Source organism: Ursus arctos, unplaced genomic scaffold (assembly GCF_023065955.2).
Source record: "Ursus arctos isolate Adak ecotype North America unplaced genomic scaffold, UrsArc2.0 scaffold_24, whole genome shotgun sequence".
Classification (NCBI taxonomy): Eukaryota; Metazoa; Chordata; class Mammalia; order Carnivora; family Ursidae; genus Ursus; species Ursus arctos.
Window position 1 is genome coordinate 14193072 of NW_026622919.1, and position 14147 is coordinate 14207218.

A 14147-nucleotide genomic window follows, 5' to 3' on the forward strand; every position below is an offset into this window, starting at 1 on the left:
GGGAACTCCCTCTACTTCCCGCCCTGCCCCAGCTATGGGCTTATCTGCCTCCCCACTCATCCTCCCAGCTTCCCTTCCAGCTTCAGCGCTGTCGGCCCTCGTGGCTGATGGGGGCCAGCCTGTCCACCTGGGCTCTGAGCCCATCTCTCACTGCACTCCCTCCCCACCCCCATCTTGCTCTATCACTTATTCAGCACCTACCCCACTCTTAGTATCTCGATCCCCCACCCCCTTCTGGCTGTTTCTCCTCAGTCTACAAACACAATTGGTAGGTCTTGTTCTTTTAGGAAAAAGAAAAATCACAAACAACCCACCTCCCTCCATTATCTTGTGTCCCCCTATGCATCCACTCCCTTCCTCAAACTTCTCTCAAGGCTGGTTTATGGCCGCTGTCTCTGCTTCCCCCGCTCTCGGTCTGCCTTCACTTGGTACTTGGCCCCCACACCTCACTGCCGTCGGAATCCTCTCACCGAGGGGTCAGCAAGGACCTTGTAATAGCAAATGCCGTGAACACTCCCAGCCCTTAGCTTTCTGGATCCCTGTGCTGCCTCTGCACAAAGTCTCCTTCCTTGACCTTCTGGAGTCTCTTCCTTGGTGTTCTCCTACCCCTCTGCCTGGTCTCTGCAGGCTCTGTGGTCTTAATGTCTCCGGAGTTCAACACACCCCTCTACACCTCCACATGCCTGCCCTGGTCCTCTCCCCTGAGCATCAGGCTTCATAGGGGAGCCAATGGCCAACATCTCCTAGCCATCCCTTGGGCCCTTCACACCCAGTGGCATCACGGGGACCTTGTCCCCATCCTTTATCTTTTTCTGGCGTTCTCTATTTCGGTTGGCAGCACCCAGACCTTCCTGGGTACCTAACCCAGGAAACTTCCTCTCTTTGCCTCAACCCCCACATTCAATCACACAAGTCTTTTCTTTATTGTAGTGAAATACATATAACATATTTTGCTACTAATGACAGTACATTCATAATGTTGTGCAAACATCTCCACTGTCTAGTTCCAGAACATTTTCATCACCCCAGAAAACAAGTCCTTTCTTATCCACTAAATATTCTGAAGTCCACTCCTTCCCCCAGTCCCTCTGTGCCTGCCCTGCCACAGGCCTCCTGGGCTATCACCTGAACCATGGTCCAGGATGTTTACAGGCCTCTGGTCTCTCCCTCCAGCCCATAGTGATCTTTCTGAAGTTCAGGTGTCATCCTGTCACCGCTCCCCCACCCAAATACCCTCAGGCAGGCCCAGCTTGTCAGCACCCCAGGCAAGGCCCTCTGTTTCTGGCACCTGTGCCTGGCCCGCCTGGCCCCTCAGGCCCCACAGTCTGGGTCCTGTAACTGCACTTGCCCAGAATGCACTGATTTCTTGGTTCTACGTAGTTTTGCCACAAACATCTTTGCTGTGAGCATTTTCGCTGCATAACTAATAGGCCATAAGGCAATTTTGCCGTGAAAGATTAAATAACAGCTTGGCAGTTTGTTGGTTTCATCAGGTGGTTGAGTTTGGTTTCATTTCTCCATGGACATGTGCTTCATTTTTGTGTTATATGAATCTTAGCCCTCATGATGGTCTATACAGTGGTGCAGAGTTCTGAACTGACATTTCCCATAAAACTCGGAAACAGCTATCAATGGACCTGTGACTATACACCAGGAACAAACAATGTAGGAGGCAATACGCCTTCCCCGTGCAGTACAAAAGTCCTGTTACAAATACGCATCATGGTATTTGGAAGCTATACCTCTCTTTTATTTTTATTTTATTTATTTATTTGTTTTTAAGATTTTATTTTATTTTTTTTAAGATTTTATTTATTTATTCGACAGAGATAGAGACAGCCAGTGAGAGAGGGAACACAAACAGGGGGAGTGGGAGAGGAAGAAGCAGGCTCACAACGGAGGAGCCTGATGTGGGACTCGATCCCATAATGCTGGGATCACACCCTGAGCCGAAGGCAGACGCTTAACCACTGCGCCACTCAGGCGCCCCTAAGATTTTATTTTTAAGTCATCTGTACACCTAACGTGGGGCTTGAACTCATGGCCCTGAGATCAAGAGTCGAAAGCTCCACCGACTGAGCCACCCAGTCGCCCTAGAACTCTACCTCTCTTATTGAGAAAGAAACTAGTAAAAAAAGAATGAGGAGACCCATCAACAAGAAAAAAAAAGTATAATTCTATAAATGAAAGACTTTGGAGACACGTGCTTAGGTACAATCCATGAAATACAATTAGTTATTTGCATAGAATTGCCATGAATCTCCACACATTTGAAATGTATTCAATTATTTTGTGTTTTACAATAGCTTTCTAGTTTTGTTATTCATTTCTCATGCTTTATTATGTCCTCTTTACTGAATGTCCCTCTTTTATATTTTGTGATTTTATCTTTTACGACAAAGTGGCTTTACAGCAAATAGTTACGTGGTGAAAATGCTTGCAGCAAAGGCGCTCCCCGTGGAAATACCAAACCCATGATTTCTCATGCCCCTGTGTCCTGGTACATGCTGATCTCCTGCCCGGAGCGCCCCACCTGGTCTGAGGCTGGTTCAGGGGGCACTTCCTTCAGATTTCCCTTGGCCTCTCCTGGGCCACCCTTCCTCTCGGTGCATATAGCATTGTACTTCAGCTCTCTGGGTCCCCAGCAGCCTGTAGGGTCTAGGACAGCAGGGATGATTTCTTTCTTTTTTTTTTTTAAGATTTTTATTTAATTTATTTATTTGACATAGAGACAGCCAGCGAGAGAGGGAACACAAGCAGGGGGAGTGGGAGAGGAAGCAGCAGGCTCCTAGTGGAGAAGCCTGATGTGGGGCTCAATCCCAGAACTCTGGGATCACGCCCTGAGCCGAAGGCAGACGCTTAACGACTGTGCTACCCAGGCGCCCCAGCAGGGATGATTTCTTATTCACCTTGTAATCCCAGCGTCCGACGCAGGTGCTCAGTAAATGTTTCACTGAAGGGGACCCAAACCGAACTCGGAGATGCTTAAGATTCAGATGAGATGGCTCAGCACATTCTCTGCCGAGCACCAGAGTTCATCAGGGGCTCCGTGCTAGCTGGCTCCCTGTAATTTTCCTGACAATGGTGGGGGGGGGGGGGCTCTCCTCCGACCCTTTCTGAGTCATTTCCAGGTTGCCCAAGAGGCTGGCTGAGTCATGATGCCTCATCTTCCCAAGGAGCATCAGCATCCGCTCCCTGGTGGCTCGAGGCACAGGGAAGCAGGCGCTTCTTTTAGGGTTTGGGGATTTGGCACAATGGTCCACGGGTGCCTTCTCTGTGCTCTGGTGACTTTATTATCTGGATCCCCCTCCAGTAGCCTTCCTCTGTCCAGGTTGAAAAGATCTGACCTCTTTAGGCTGCTGCCTAACCCCAAACTTTCATCACAATGGTTCTGAACCTTTTGGGTTCAGTAAAGAAAGCTGTGGTTCCTCTCCTCCCATCCCCCTCAAAAACACACACACTTGCCTATACTTGAAGGTGGTCCGTGGGCCCCCTACCACCCATCTGTGAACCTCCTGGGGGCCCAGTAATCCAGCTCGGCTGTTTCTGAACAGTTTATTCACAAAGACGACAATGTTTTCTATACTATCTCAATAACCGGGTAGAGAGTTTTGAAGATCAGTTGGGTAGTGTATTGCTGCTGAACAAATTACCCCCAAATTTAGTGACTTGAGATAACAAGTTTATTACCTCACAGCTTCTGAGGGTCAGGAATCTGGGAGTTCTGGCTCAGGGCCTGTTGGGAAATTGCCCATAGAAGGCTGGTCAGGATTACAGGGAACAGAGGGCTTGTTTGGGGTTGGGGGATTTGCTTTTAAGCTCCTCACAGGGTGAGGGCCTCTCCAGAGGGATGCTTATGACTTGGCACAGAGTGAGTGATCCTAACAAAGGAAAATGAGCTCAAGACAAAAGCTGCAACGTCTTTTACAGACTGATTTCCGAAGCAACAAATGAACACTTCAGTATTTTTGGTCACAAGACTGACCCTGGTCTGAGGTGGGGAGGTGCAGGTGTGAGTAGCGGAAGGCGAGCCTCCCCGGGGCCATCTGAAGGCTGCCTACCACGCGTGTGGAGATGGAGGTGGTAGGGTGTTGAAAGCGGGGGTGCTGCTTTTGTTGTGTCACATCAATGAGGTTTTGTGTTAGTCGAAGAGCTGGGTTTCATAAATTCACCGTAAAGTTATTGATACATTTTAGAAAATGCTTTTCCTTCTTCCCTTTTGCCTTCCTTTCTCCTCCCTTGTCTGTTGCCGCTGGCCGTGGGAGTGTGATGTTTCTAGTGAGTTGGCCGAGTAGATTTATTAAGCAGTTGTGTGTTCGTTGCTTAGAAAAACCAGTTGGCAGAGGTGCCCCGTCTAGTGGACATCATCCTCTCTAAAGAGCCACCACCTGATGCTTTAGCCAGGTTTGCTCCAGGGCTCCTGTAAGAAGGATATGAATTAGGTCTGGTCAGTAGGAGGCCCAGGCAGGGATGATGCTGAGGCTGGAGGGTCTGGAATAGAGAGGACTTGGGACTGCGGACGGTGAGCTCCAGGGGAAGCAAACACTGTGCTGATCTCACTCTTTCGTGAACCCCCAGTATTAGATGCAGTGCCTGGCACAGAGAAGGCCCCTGGAATGTGGGCTGAAGGGTGCTGAGGAAGAGGGAAGGGAATGTCAGCCAGGGGCCAGGCTCTGCCCCTCAGTGTTCTCGGCCACCTTGGCTCAGTCATTTTTCAAGATTGAACTACGAGGGAAGGCAGGTACTAGTGTTCCCGTTCTGTAGGAGGAGAAGTGCTAGCTTAGAGGGTTTAAGTAACTCCCAGCATCACCCAGCTAATGGCTGTGGACCCAGGCGTGCCTGACTGGCTTTCTTCCTGTACGCAGGTCTGGGTCCCCGTCTGGGGCCTGACCAGCCACGGGTGTGCACTTCATCCAGGACGATGACAGGAAAGGAGCCTAACACAGCAGGGTGACGAACCCCGGGAGTCTGGAGAAGTCACTGTTAATAACCTGGTTAATAAAAATTTTGCTAGAAATAGGGAGTGGATATAGAGTTTTGGCGCCCTTAAGACTCAAGTTTGGCTTTGTATCCGTGACTGACTTAAACTGGCTAACACATCTCAAGCACTTCCTCTGTGCCAGAAACTGTGTTTCTAGTTCCCATTTATACTTACTATCATTATGTCCATTGTACTGATGAGCAAACTGAGGCTCAAAGTTCAGGAACCTGCCAAAGCCACACAGTTTCTGAATGGAAGTGGGATGTGACCTAGGCAATCTGGCTCTGCACTCACCTTCTGTTAGAATCACTGTGCTAGACAGCGTGGTTTAAAATGCAGAGGAGGTACTGAAGGGGGAGTGAGATTGCCTGTCCCTACCTGGGAAGGGACCATATTAATTGATGGGAAATTAAATATGGTCCAAAGAGATTTCGTTCTGAGAGCTCACTGAGTAGGCTCCTCAGACCAGGAACTAGTAAGGAATAGACAGAGACAAAGAAGGGAGTTCTAAAGATTAATGCTGCAGGAAATAACTTGCATTTAAACAATCACCTTGTTTCATCTTATAGACGAATCAGATGCCATTTTTTTGTTCATTTAATTGTTCAGAACAAAGGGACAGTTGTGGACTCTCATATTCATTTTAAAACCTTAGACATATTGTAGTCAAACCAAATTCTAAATTGTTCAGAAAGATTTGACTTTATTAAAAGAGAGAGAAAGAAAGACAATCTTTGCCAGTATCTCTGGCTAGCTAGCTAGCTATACATTTTCTTATTTGAAAAATGATTTGGGACCACTTATAAAAATTACATATTATTGTTCAACAGGAGAAAATAAAGGAGGAAATCAGCGTGGGAAGAAAGTAAAGGCAGGCAAATAAAACTGGGGGGTCTTTTAGCACATAGAAATTCATCCCAAAGTTTGCTAGATGCAGAGATGAAATTTTGGGTTTATACTTCTTAGCAGTCAAAGCAAAAAGGAAAACAAGATCCATTAGAAAAATTTCAGAATCTACAAGATAGAAATGAATAAGCACAGCTTTATTTTTTAAGATTTTATTTATTCATTTGAAAGAGAGAGAAAGAGAGAGAGAGAGGATGAGCAGGTGGGGGGTGAGGGGCAGAGGAAGAAGCAGACTCCCCACTTAGTAGGGAGCCTGATGCAGGACTCGATCCCAGGACCCGGAGATCATGACCTGAGCTGAAGGCAGACGCTTAACCAGCTGAGCCACCTGGGTGCCCTAAACACAGCATCAGTTGAAACACAGTGAAATCATGAACAACATCCTAGTGGCATCCTCTGCTGGACAATATCAGGTTCCATAAGACAATTTCTTAACAGCATCCATGAGTTTACTAGGACTACCACAACAGAATCCCACAGACTGGGTGGCTAAAACAACAGAAATTCATTTTCTCATAGTTCTGGAGGCTGTAAGTCCAAGACTAAGACGTCAGCAGGTTTGGTTCCTTCCAGGGCCTCTCTCCTTGGCTTGCAGACAGCTGCTTTCTTGCTGTGTCCTGATATGGTCATCCCTCTGTACACATGTCCCTGGTCTCTCTTTGTTCAGATTTCTTCTCATAAGGACACCAGTCAGATTGGATTAGGACCCATTTTAACTTAATCACCTTATTATAGGCCTTATGTTCAAGTACAGTCACATTCCGAAGTACTAGGGGTTAGGTTTTCAATATATGAAATATATTGTGTGTGGGGGGGTGGGGAGATGGGACACAATCCAGTCCCTACCTAACAGCATCCTTTGATAGAGTGCCAAATTTAATTTGGTTCATATGAGTCCACGAGGGACCATAGCAGAGTGGTCCAAGCATGCAGGTTTCTGCAAGATCTTCCTCTGTCTGGGGTTAAGGAGATTCAGGATACGTAGGAAACTCAATAAATATACATTCATCAAACATGGCCCATGAATATTTTTCTGTTCTCAAAGTGTCTGAGAAGAACTGATCTTTAGGAGCCTTACTTAAGCCACAGGGCCCTGTTTTGCTTGAGAAACGCCAGGTGCCCACAGTCCCACACTCTCTCTGGCCCCTGAGGTCCTCATGGGCCATATAAACCTTTAGGTAGGATGTGTAAAAGATGGGGGGTGGGGGGATAAGTAAGACTTCATCTTTGTATTTGCTTATAGATGTGTAAAGACAAGCTGGAAGAAACCATCATCAGTGGTTACTTCTGCAAGGGGAGGTGGGAACTGGGTGGATGGGAAAAGAATGGGAAAGAGACTTTACACAGTATCTTTTTCTCATGCAGAAAATACATTGTGTTTTTGGGGTCGCAGGTGCACAGAATTGGATCGATTATAACCCCTGGTTCATAACATACACTCATCCTTGATCTGTGCACAGTTTACTTTTGTTTTATTTATCTGTGCATGCTTTTAGTAACATAATGAGTTCACGTGAGCCCAGCACCCAACGCTAAAATGATAACTTCACCAACACTCTATCTTTCTGTGTATTCCTAATCCTATCCCCCTCTTCCCTTCCGAAGTGACCACTATCCTGATTTTTTTAATATTAATGCTCCCCATCCACCTTTCTCAACTTGCATTATTTCAAATGACCTCTCTGTAGGCTCCTTGGGGTTTTCACATAGACATCATATCCTCTGCCTTTGGGAGTTTGGACATATTTGACTGTACTAGCCATTCACAGATTTCAATAAAATGCTTCTAATCTCATGATTGTTCTATTCACGCTTCATGGAAGTTGATGAGACAGGAGGCTCGCGGAGCACACCAGACGCAGTAGCTCCCAACCCCAGCTCCCAACGTTGGAGAGAGCGCCTCCTCGAGAGTGGGCACACACACAGTCATCGCCTGCATGGTCCCTGGGAGCCTGGGGACCCCTGGACGCTCCACTGCAGAGGATGTGATCATACCGATCCGATGTGGTAAAGGACAGCGGGGTGATGTTTCTGAGATAACAGTTGCGTCTGCTCTCCTTCCCTTGGCATCTAGCTTTCACCATCAACCACGTCTACATGGAGATCCTGCCCGGACAGGAGGTGCAGAACGGGGAGAACCTGACCCTGCAGTGCGTCGTGGACATCAGCACCACCTCGTACATCAAGCCTCAGCACTGGGTGCTCTTCTATAAGGATGACGTGCTGTTTCACAATGTCTCCTCCATGGAGACCACCGAGAGTTATTTCATTCCCCAAGCCCGGGTCTATGATGCGGGGACATATAAATGCACCGTGATTCTGAACAACAAGGAGAAAACCACCTCGGAGTACCAGGTGTGGGTGAAAGGTGAGTCCCTGCATCTGAACGAGCTCAAGCAGATGTGCGATAGCGGACGCGGTAGCAAGAACAGTCATGGAATGGCTGGTAATACTGGCCCCGCCCTTCTCGCTCCCCCGCCTGGCATTTTCCTAACCTGAAAATGTAGGCGTTAGACTGCTCCCAATATGCCAGGCTATCTCTCGTCTCCTTGCCTTTGCATATGCTATTGCCTCTCCTGGGAATACCCTTCTTCCTCCCCTCTCCTTATGAACTGCTTTTCCTCCTTTAAGACTCAACTCGATGATCTTTTCTCTGACACTTTCCCAAGCAAAATAGATCAGCCTCAGGGTCCTGGTGCTCACAGCTCTTATGCAATCTCCACATTCAGTGGTATTTGTAGAAAGGCCATAGGCTGAGTGTTGACATTGGCTGCTGCCTGGAGTCCAGTTTGGGCAAGTCCCTCAGCCTCTCTAAACTTTAAAATTCTCATCCGTGAAATGAAGATAATAGTAATGCCCAGCTTGGGGAGTTATTGGTAGGATTAGAAGACATCTCTTAGGTAAAGTGCTTAGTGTAATTTCCAGCACATAATAAGTTCCCAATAAATGGCAGTTACTATTCCACTGTATTGGAAGTGTTTCTTGCACACGCGTCTGCTGTTCTGGAATGTGCGATCACAAGGAAAGAGATGGGGTTTTGTCCACTTTTGTATCTTGAACAAAGAATCTGGCTCATAGTAGGCACACCATAAATGATCATGGAATAACTTAAACAGATGAAAAAGGGAAGTACAAGTGGAGAAACGAGGGAAATCGTGGGGAATTTGGGTTCAGAGATATAGGATTCCATCCGTCCAGTCAGGGATTTACTCCCTCAAGAAGCATTTCCCAAGGCTGCAAGTCAGAAGAAAACCAGGTGCAAGACGTGACAATGCATCAGGTCAGGGCTGGCTCTGGAGGCCGTTGCTGTCTGGTGGGGAAGAGAAACGTTTACAAAAATAATTACAGTCTAATAGTCATATGATCTGAGTGTCTTAGGGAGCACAAAAGTGCAAGGGAACAATTCCTCCTGGGGAAGTTAGGCTGGCTTCCTGGAGGAAGGGACATCGGGTCCAGATACAGAGGATCGTGTAGGAGTTTGCTTGCCGGTGACGTGGAGCAAAGGCAGAGAAGTGGAGTGTAGCAAGGATAGAAGAACAGAGGCTGAGAAAGCACCGTATCCCCTCGGTCAGATCCCCCAACCTTCGGAGTCTTCATTCCCGTCTCTAAAATAGAGATCACTAGGTAGTTACACGGACCCCTAAAGATTGTTTTGTTTTGAGGATTCACTGTGATAACAGTGAAGTGTGCTCAGTAACCAAGAACTGAACGAATGAATGTGCGAGGTGCTCTGCCAGGCCATCCTTAGAAAGGGATAACCCTTCCAGCATGCAAGAAGCAGGAAGAACCCATGGGCAAATGTTCAGGGGCATTTTCCTTTCATGAGCATACAATCTCTGGCCACTTCTTTGTCAGTCCTTGAGGCTCCCATGGGGGAGCATGACATCCTCCTCCTTCAGGCCAATTCCTCCGTGGGTATCCTATGGACAATCAGGGGCATCGCTGGCTGGACATCCCTTAGTGTCACCAGGGGCAATAGCCACAGGGATGAAGACCAGCCCTTCTCTGTCCCCACTGAGGATGGGGCCTCCCGAACCAACAGGTCTTGGTATTGACTTGAGTGACGAGGAAAGATTGACAGGCTGAATTTGGGGAATGTTGTTGAAAAGAAATATGCTGGCAGGCTTTTGACACTCAGGGTAATTTTTCTTCAAACTTGGATGATTGAATGGCTAGTGTTAGGAAGGTGAGCCCGTACTTCCTTGACAGTGGCCGCCATGACTGTCATTTCTTCATTTTTGTGCTCATGTTGGTCATCAGAGCAGTCCTTCGCATTATTGTCACTTCCAGTGGTAAGAACTGCCCCCCTTATTAGGCCCTCATGAAGTCAACAGTTGGACGTGCTTTACACACATTTCATTGAACTGCTGCAGTAGCACTGGGAGCCAAACGTGGTTCTCCCCATTTCCAGGGGCAGACACGGGCTCAGAGAGTTTGAGCGGCATGTTCGTGCCTCGGAGTTGCTCCAACGCAAAGCTGGTTAGAACCAAGGTCTCTTGAACTCCAAAATTGGCCTCTTTTTTTTTTTTTAAGATTTTATTTATTTATTTGACAGAGATAGAGGCAGCCAGCGAGAGAGGGAACACAAGCAGGGGGATTGGGAAAGGAAGAAGCAGGCTCCCAGCAGAAGAGCCTGACGTGGGACTCAATCCCAGAACGCTGGGATCACTCCCTGAGCTGAAGGCAGACACTTAACCACTGTGCCACCCAGGCGCCCCCAAAATTGGCCTAACTCTTAAGCATTATTAAGGTCTTTGAGGTAGACAAAAGGCCATTCATTCATTCATTAAACATTTATTGAGTCCCACTCTGAGCCAGGCTGAGGACCCAACAACGAGGAAGACAGGATCCCTTCCTTTGGGGAGATCAGCGTGAAACGGGAATTCTTTCATAAACAGCTGTCACCATAGATGACAATAGTGGTATGAATACAATATAGGTCACCTTCCCAAGACGACGCCTGTTATCTCCAAACTGGGTGTGTCGAAACAATGATTCGTAAGAGTCACAAGCAACTGAGTGAGGTGGCAGGTTTACGATATAAGCTAGTCTGTTTGACTCTTAAGGTGGAGCTCGTGATCACCAGAGCCAAGAGCCTGGACAAGACATCTAGTCTCAGCCAGACCCTCCTAATACCCCCTTATCTGACCCTGGCTCACCATCTAATATACCTTCCCCCCTTACCCTTTTCTTTGCTCTAGATGGCCATCCGGAAAAGTCCCTCACATTTCTTGACACAAGGAATGTCCCCATGCATGTGCACCCTGAAATGCCTGTCCTTAGCCCCCAGCCTATCTCATCTGTCCAAATAACACCCTTCCTCCAAGATTGCCCTCAGGCCCTGTTCCTTCTAGAATCTTCTTTGATCCCCCAGGCAAAGAGGGCCTCCTTTTTTTCCTGACTGTTCCATCACTCATTATCTCTGCAACACATTCTGATACTTACGTATTTTCAGCTTTACTTTTTTGAACCGGGTGGCAATGTATCCTTCCTCTCTCCCACCTCCCACACCCACCCCAACTTCTGGCTTTGGGGTCAGACAGACCTGGAGTTGAATCTCAGTTCTGGGGCTTGATGGCTATGAGCTTTTGGGTGAATCTTGCACCTCTCTGAGCTTCACCTTCATCTGTAAAATAGGCACAATTTTATCTTTCATGCCCACCCAGGAGATTTATTATGAGAATGAACATGAGGTCATGGATATAAAGTCAATCCTAGCTGAGGCTGGCAGTCAATAAATTATAACAACAACCACAGTAATGCTAATAGATACGGGCTGTTTGGTTTTGTCTTTAATTGTATCAGCTGGGAAGTCTTCCCTATGGGTTTATAAACTTTGAAAGCATCAACTGCCTCTTAAACGTACTTCGTATTTTTCAGAGTAGCTGGTAGAGCTCTAGGCCCGTACAGGCTCAATAATTACCTGGTAGGTAGCTCTGAGGTCTGGGAACAAACAGAAGACCCTCAGGTGGGTCCAGCACAGTGACACGGCTGAGGGAGGCTTGCATAGCTATAGCAACCTGATACTAATGGACTTTCTCTTCCCCCAAGGAGTGTCTGATCCCAGAGTGACACTGGACAAGAGAGAGGCAATAGAAGGCGGGGTCGTGATGGTCAATTGTTCGGTCCCCGAGGAAAAGCCCCCAATACATTTCACAGTCGAAAAACTCAAACTACACGCAAACGGTTTCAAGCAAAAAAGAGAGAAAAAAAAAAGTTCATACAACCAGAATTTTGTGATGCTGGAATTCTCAGTGGAGGAACAGGACCATGTTATATACTTCCAGTGCCAAGCCACGATCTTTTCTGAGAACCGCATGGAGTACTCGAGAGCCATCAAGAGTGAACTGGTCACCGTGACGGGTCAGAGTCCTACCCTCCTTTCTAAAAATCACTCTTTCTGGTTTGCTGGTTGGGGATGGAGAGAAAGAGCCCCGAATTCGGAAAGGGGGGCTGGGATTTTCTGGCTGGGCTGCTTTTCTCAAGACCGTTCTTAACCACTTAAAGGCTTATGTTCATCGTTTAAAATGTGTGTGTGTGTGTGTGTGTGTGTGTGTGTGTGTTGGTGTGTGTGTGTGTAGAATTTCCCAAACAAAAGTTTCACAAATCATCTTAATATATGGGACATTTTGGAATTTTCTGTTCTATTCTACTACAGTTTTTTAAACCACTGGCCATGACTCAGGGAAGCGATGCATTGTGGAAACTATAGCTTTAAGCCAGTGTGGGTCAGACAGACGCCAGGAGGTAGAGTCTGGAGGAATCGGGAGGGAAGGGGGTCCAGGTCCTCAGCCTTTGCCTCCCACATGAGATAAAGGACTCCCCTCTTCTACCCACCCCTCATCACCGAGACGTTGGACAAATAAGAAACCAATGAGGTGGCCTGAGGCGTGCTCTCCAGAGAGAAAGGCCATAGCAGAGGGAAGCCTGGGTGTGTGTGTGTCCCGGATGAAGGGAGCTCCGGGACAGGCAGCCCGCAGGACGGGACAGGACTCATGAGCCAGGAAGAGTCAAGGGAAGGCACACTGTAGTGCAGATAGCCTCAGGTCTTATCTGTAGGCGCCCCAAGGTTTGTCATAAATACCCTTCTGCTTGTGGTACCTACTTCACCCCCACCCGTTTTGTATGGATATACGTACACATATCTACAGGGATGATAACATGCATCTATAATATTTTTATGATGATAATACGTGGTGTGGGTTCAGTTTTCCGAAAATACGGTACAATATAAAGGATGAAGTGACAATCATCATAGCACCACTACTCAGAGAAAGTCACTTGTATGGTCCCAGACTTGTTCTGCTTATATGCTCACATACACACACAATTTTTGTTTTATTTTTCTTTGTTCTGACAAAAATACAACCTGTCAAACGTACTATTTTATAACTTTTCCTTAACAGTATGTTACGGACTTTTGTCCATATCAAGACATACAGACCTCGGTCCTTTTGGTGGCCTCTCAGAATCCTACTGGAGGGACGTACCATGATTTACCTCATTTTTCCAGTGATAGACATTTAGGTATTTTCCCAGTTTTTTGCTATTAAAACAATCCTGGAATACACACACTTATTATTTGTGTAGTTTTGCAAGTATTTTGCTTCATTTCTATTTTTGAAGTTGATTCCTGGCAGTCAAATTGTTGATTCAAATGTTTTGTGCACTTTTAATATTGATGTCTATGGCCAAAGCACTCCTCAGAATGGTTGAACATTTCTGTCAAAGGGGTTGCTGGTGTTTATTTGCCCACATCCTTACTCTCACAGAGTATTATCCACTTTCTTTATTTTTGCCAGTCTGATATCATTGTTCTTATGATTTCTATTTCTTTGGTCTTTACTGAGGTTGAGTATGCTCTTTGTGTTTATTGGCCTCTTACCTTTCCCCCCATAAACTGCCTGTTCATATACACTTGGCCCATTTTTACTATTTCTGATTGATTTGTTTGAGTCTTTTATAAATTAAAGGCATTGGCTCTTTGTGGAGTACTATGCAAATATTTCCCCAAGATCGTCGTTTGTCTTTATGATGAGCTTTTCAGGCAGAAGTGTTTCATCTTTATTTAATCGAATCTATCCATCTTTTTCTTTCTGGCATCTCAGTTTCATGATTCACACCTAAAACTTACTAAGGATTTTTAAAGTAGGGGCACCTGGGCGACTTACTCGGTTAAGTGACTGACTCTTGGTTTCAGCTGAGGTCATGATCTCAGGGTCGTGATCTCAGGGTCATGAGGTTGAGCCCCTCTCTCTCC

At 46.7% G+C, this 14147-nt stretch overlaps 1 protein-coding gene across 4 annotated transcripts in view; it reads left to right on the forward strand.

Annotated features, from left to right (window-relative positions):
- The window catches only part of PECAM1 (platelet and endothelial cell adhesion molecule 1), a 55667-nt gene that overhangs the window by 2197 nt on the left and 39323 nt on the right, over window positions 1-14147 (forward strand). For all 4 annotated transcript variants that reach the window (XM_026512468.4, XM_026512470.4, XM_026512471.4 and 1 more), the window contains exons 3-4: window positions 7962-8255; window positions 11939-12250. In XM_026512468.4, coding sequence (XP_026368253.1) covers window positions 7962-8255; window positions 11939-12250 — 606 coding nt within the window. The remainder of the gene's footprint in view (window positions 1-7961; window positions 8256-11938; window positions 12251-14147) is intronic.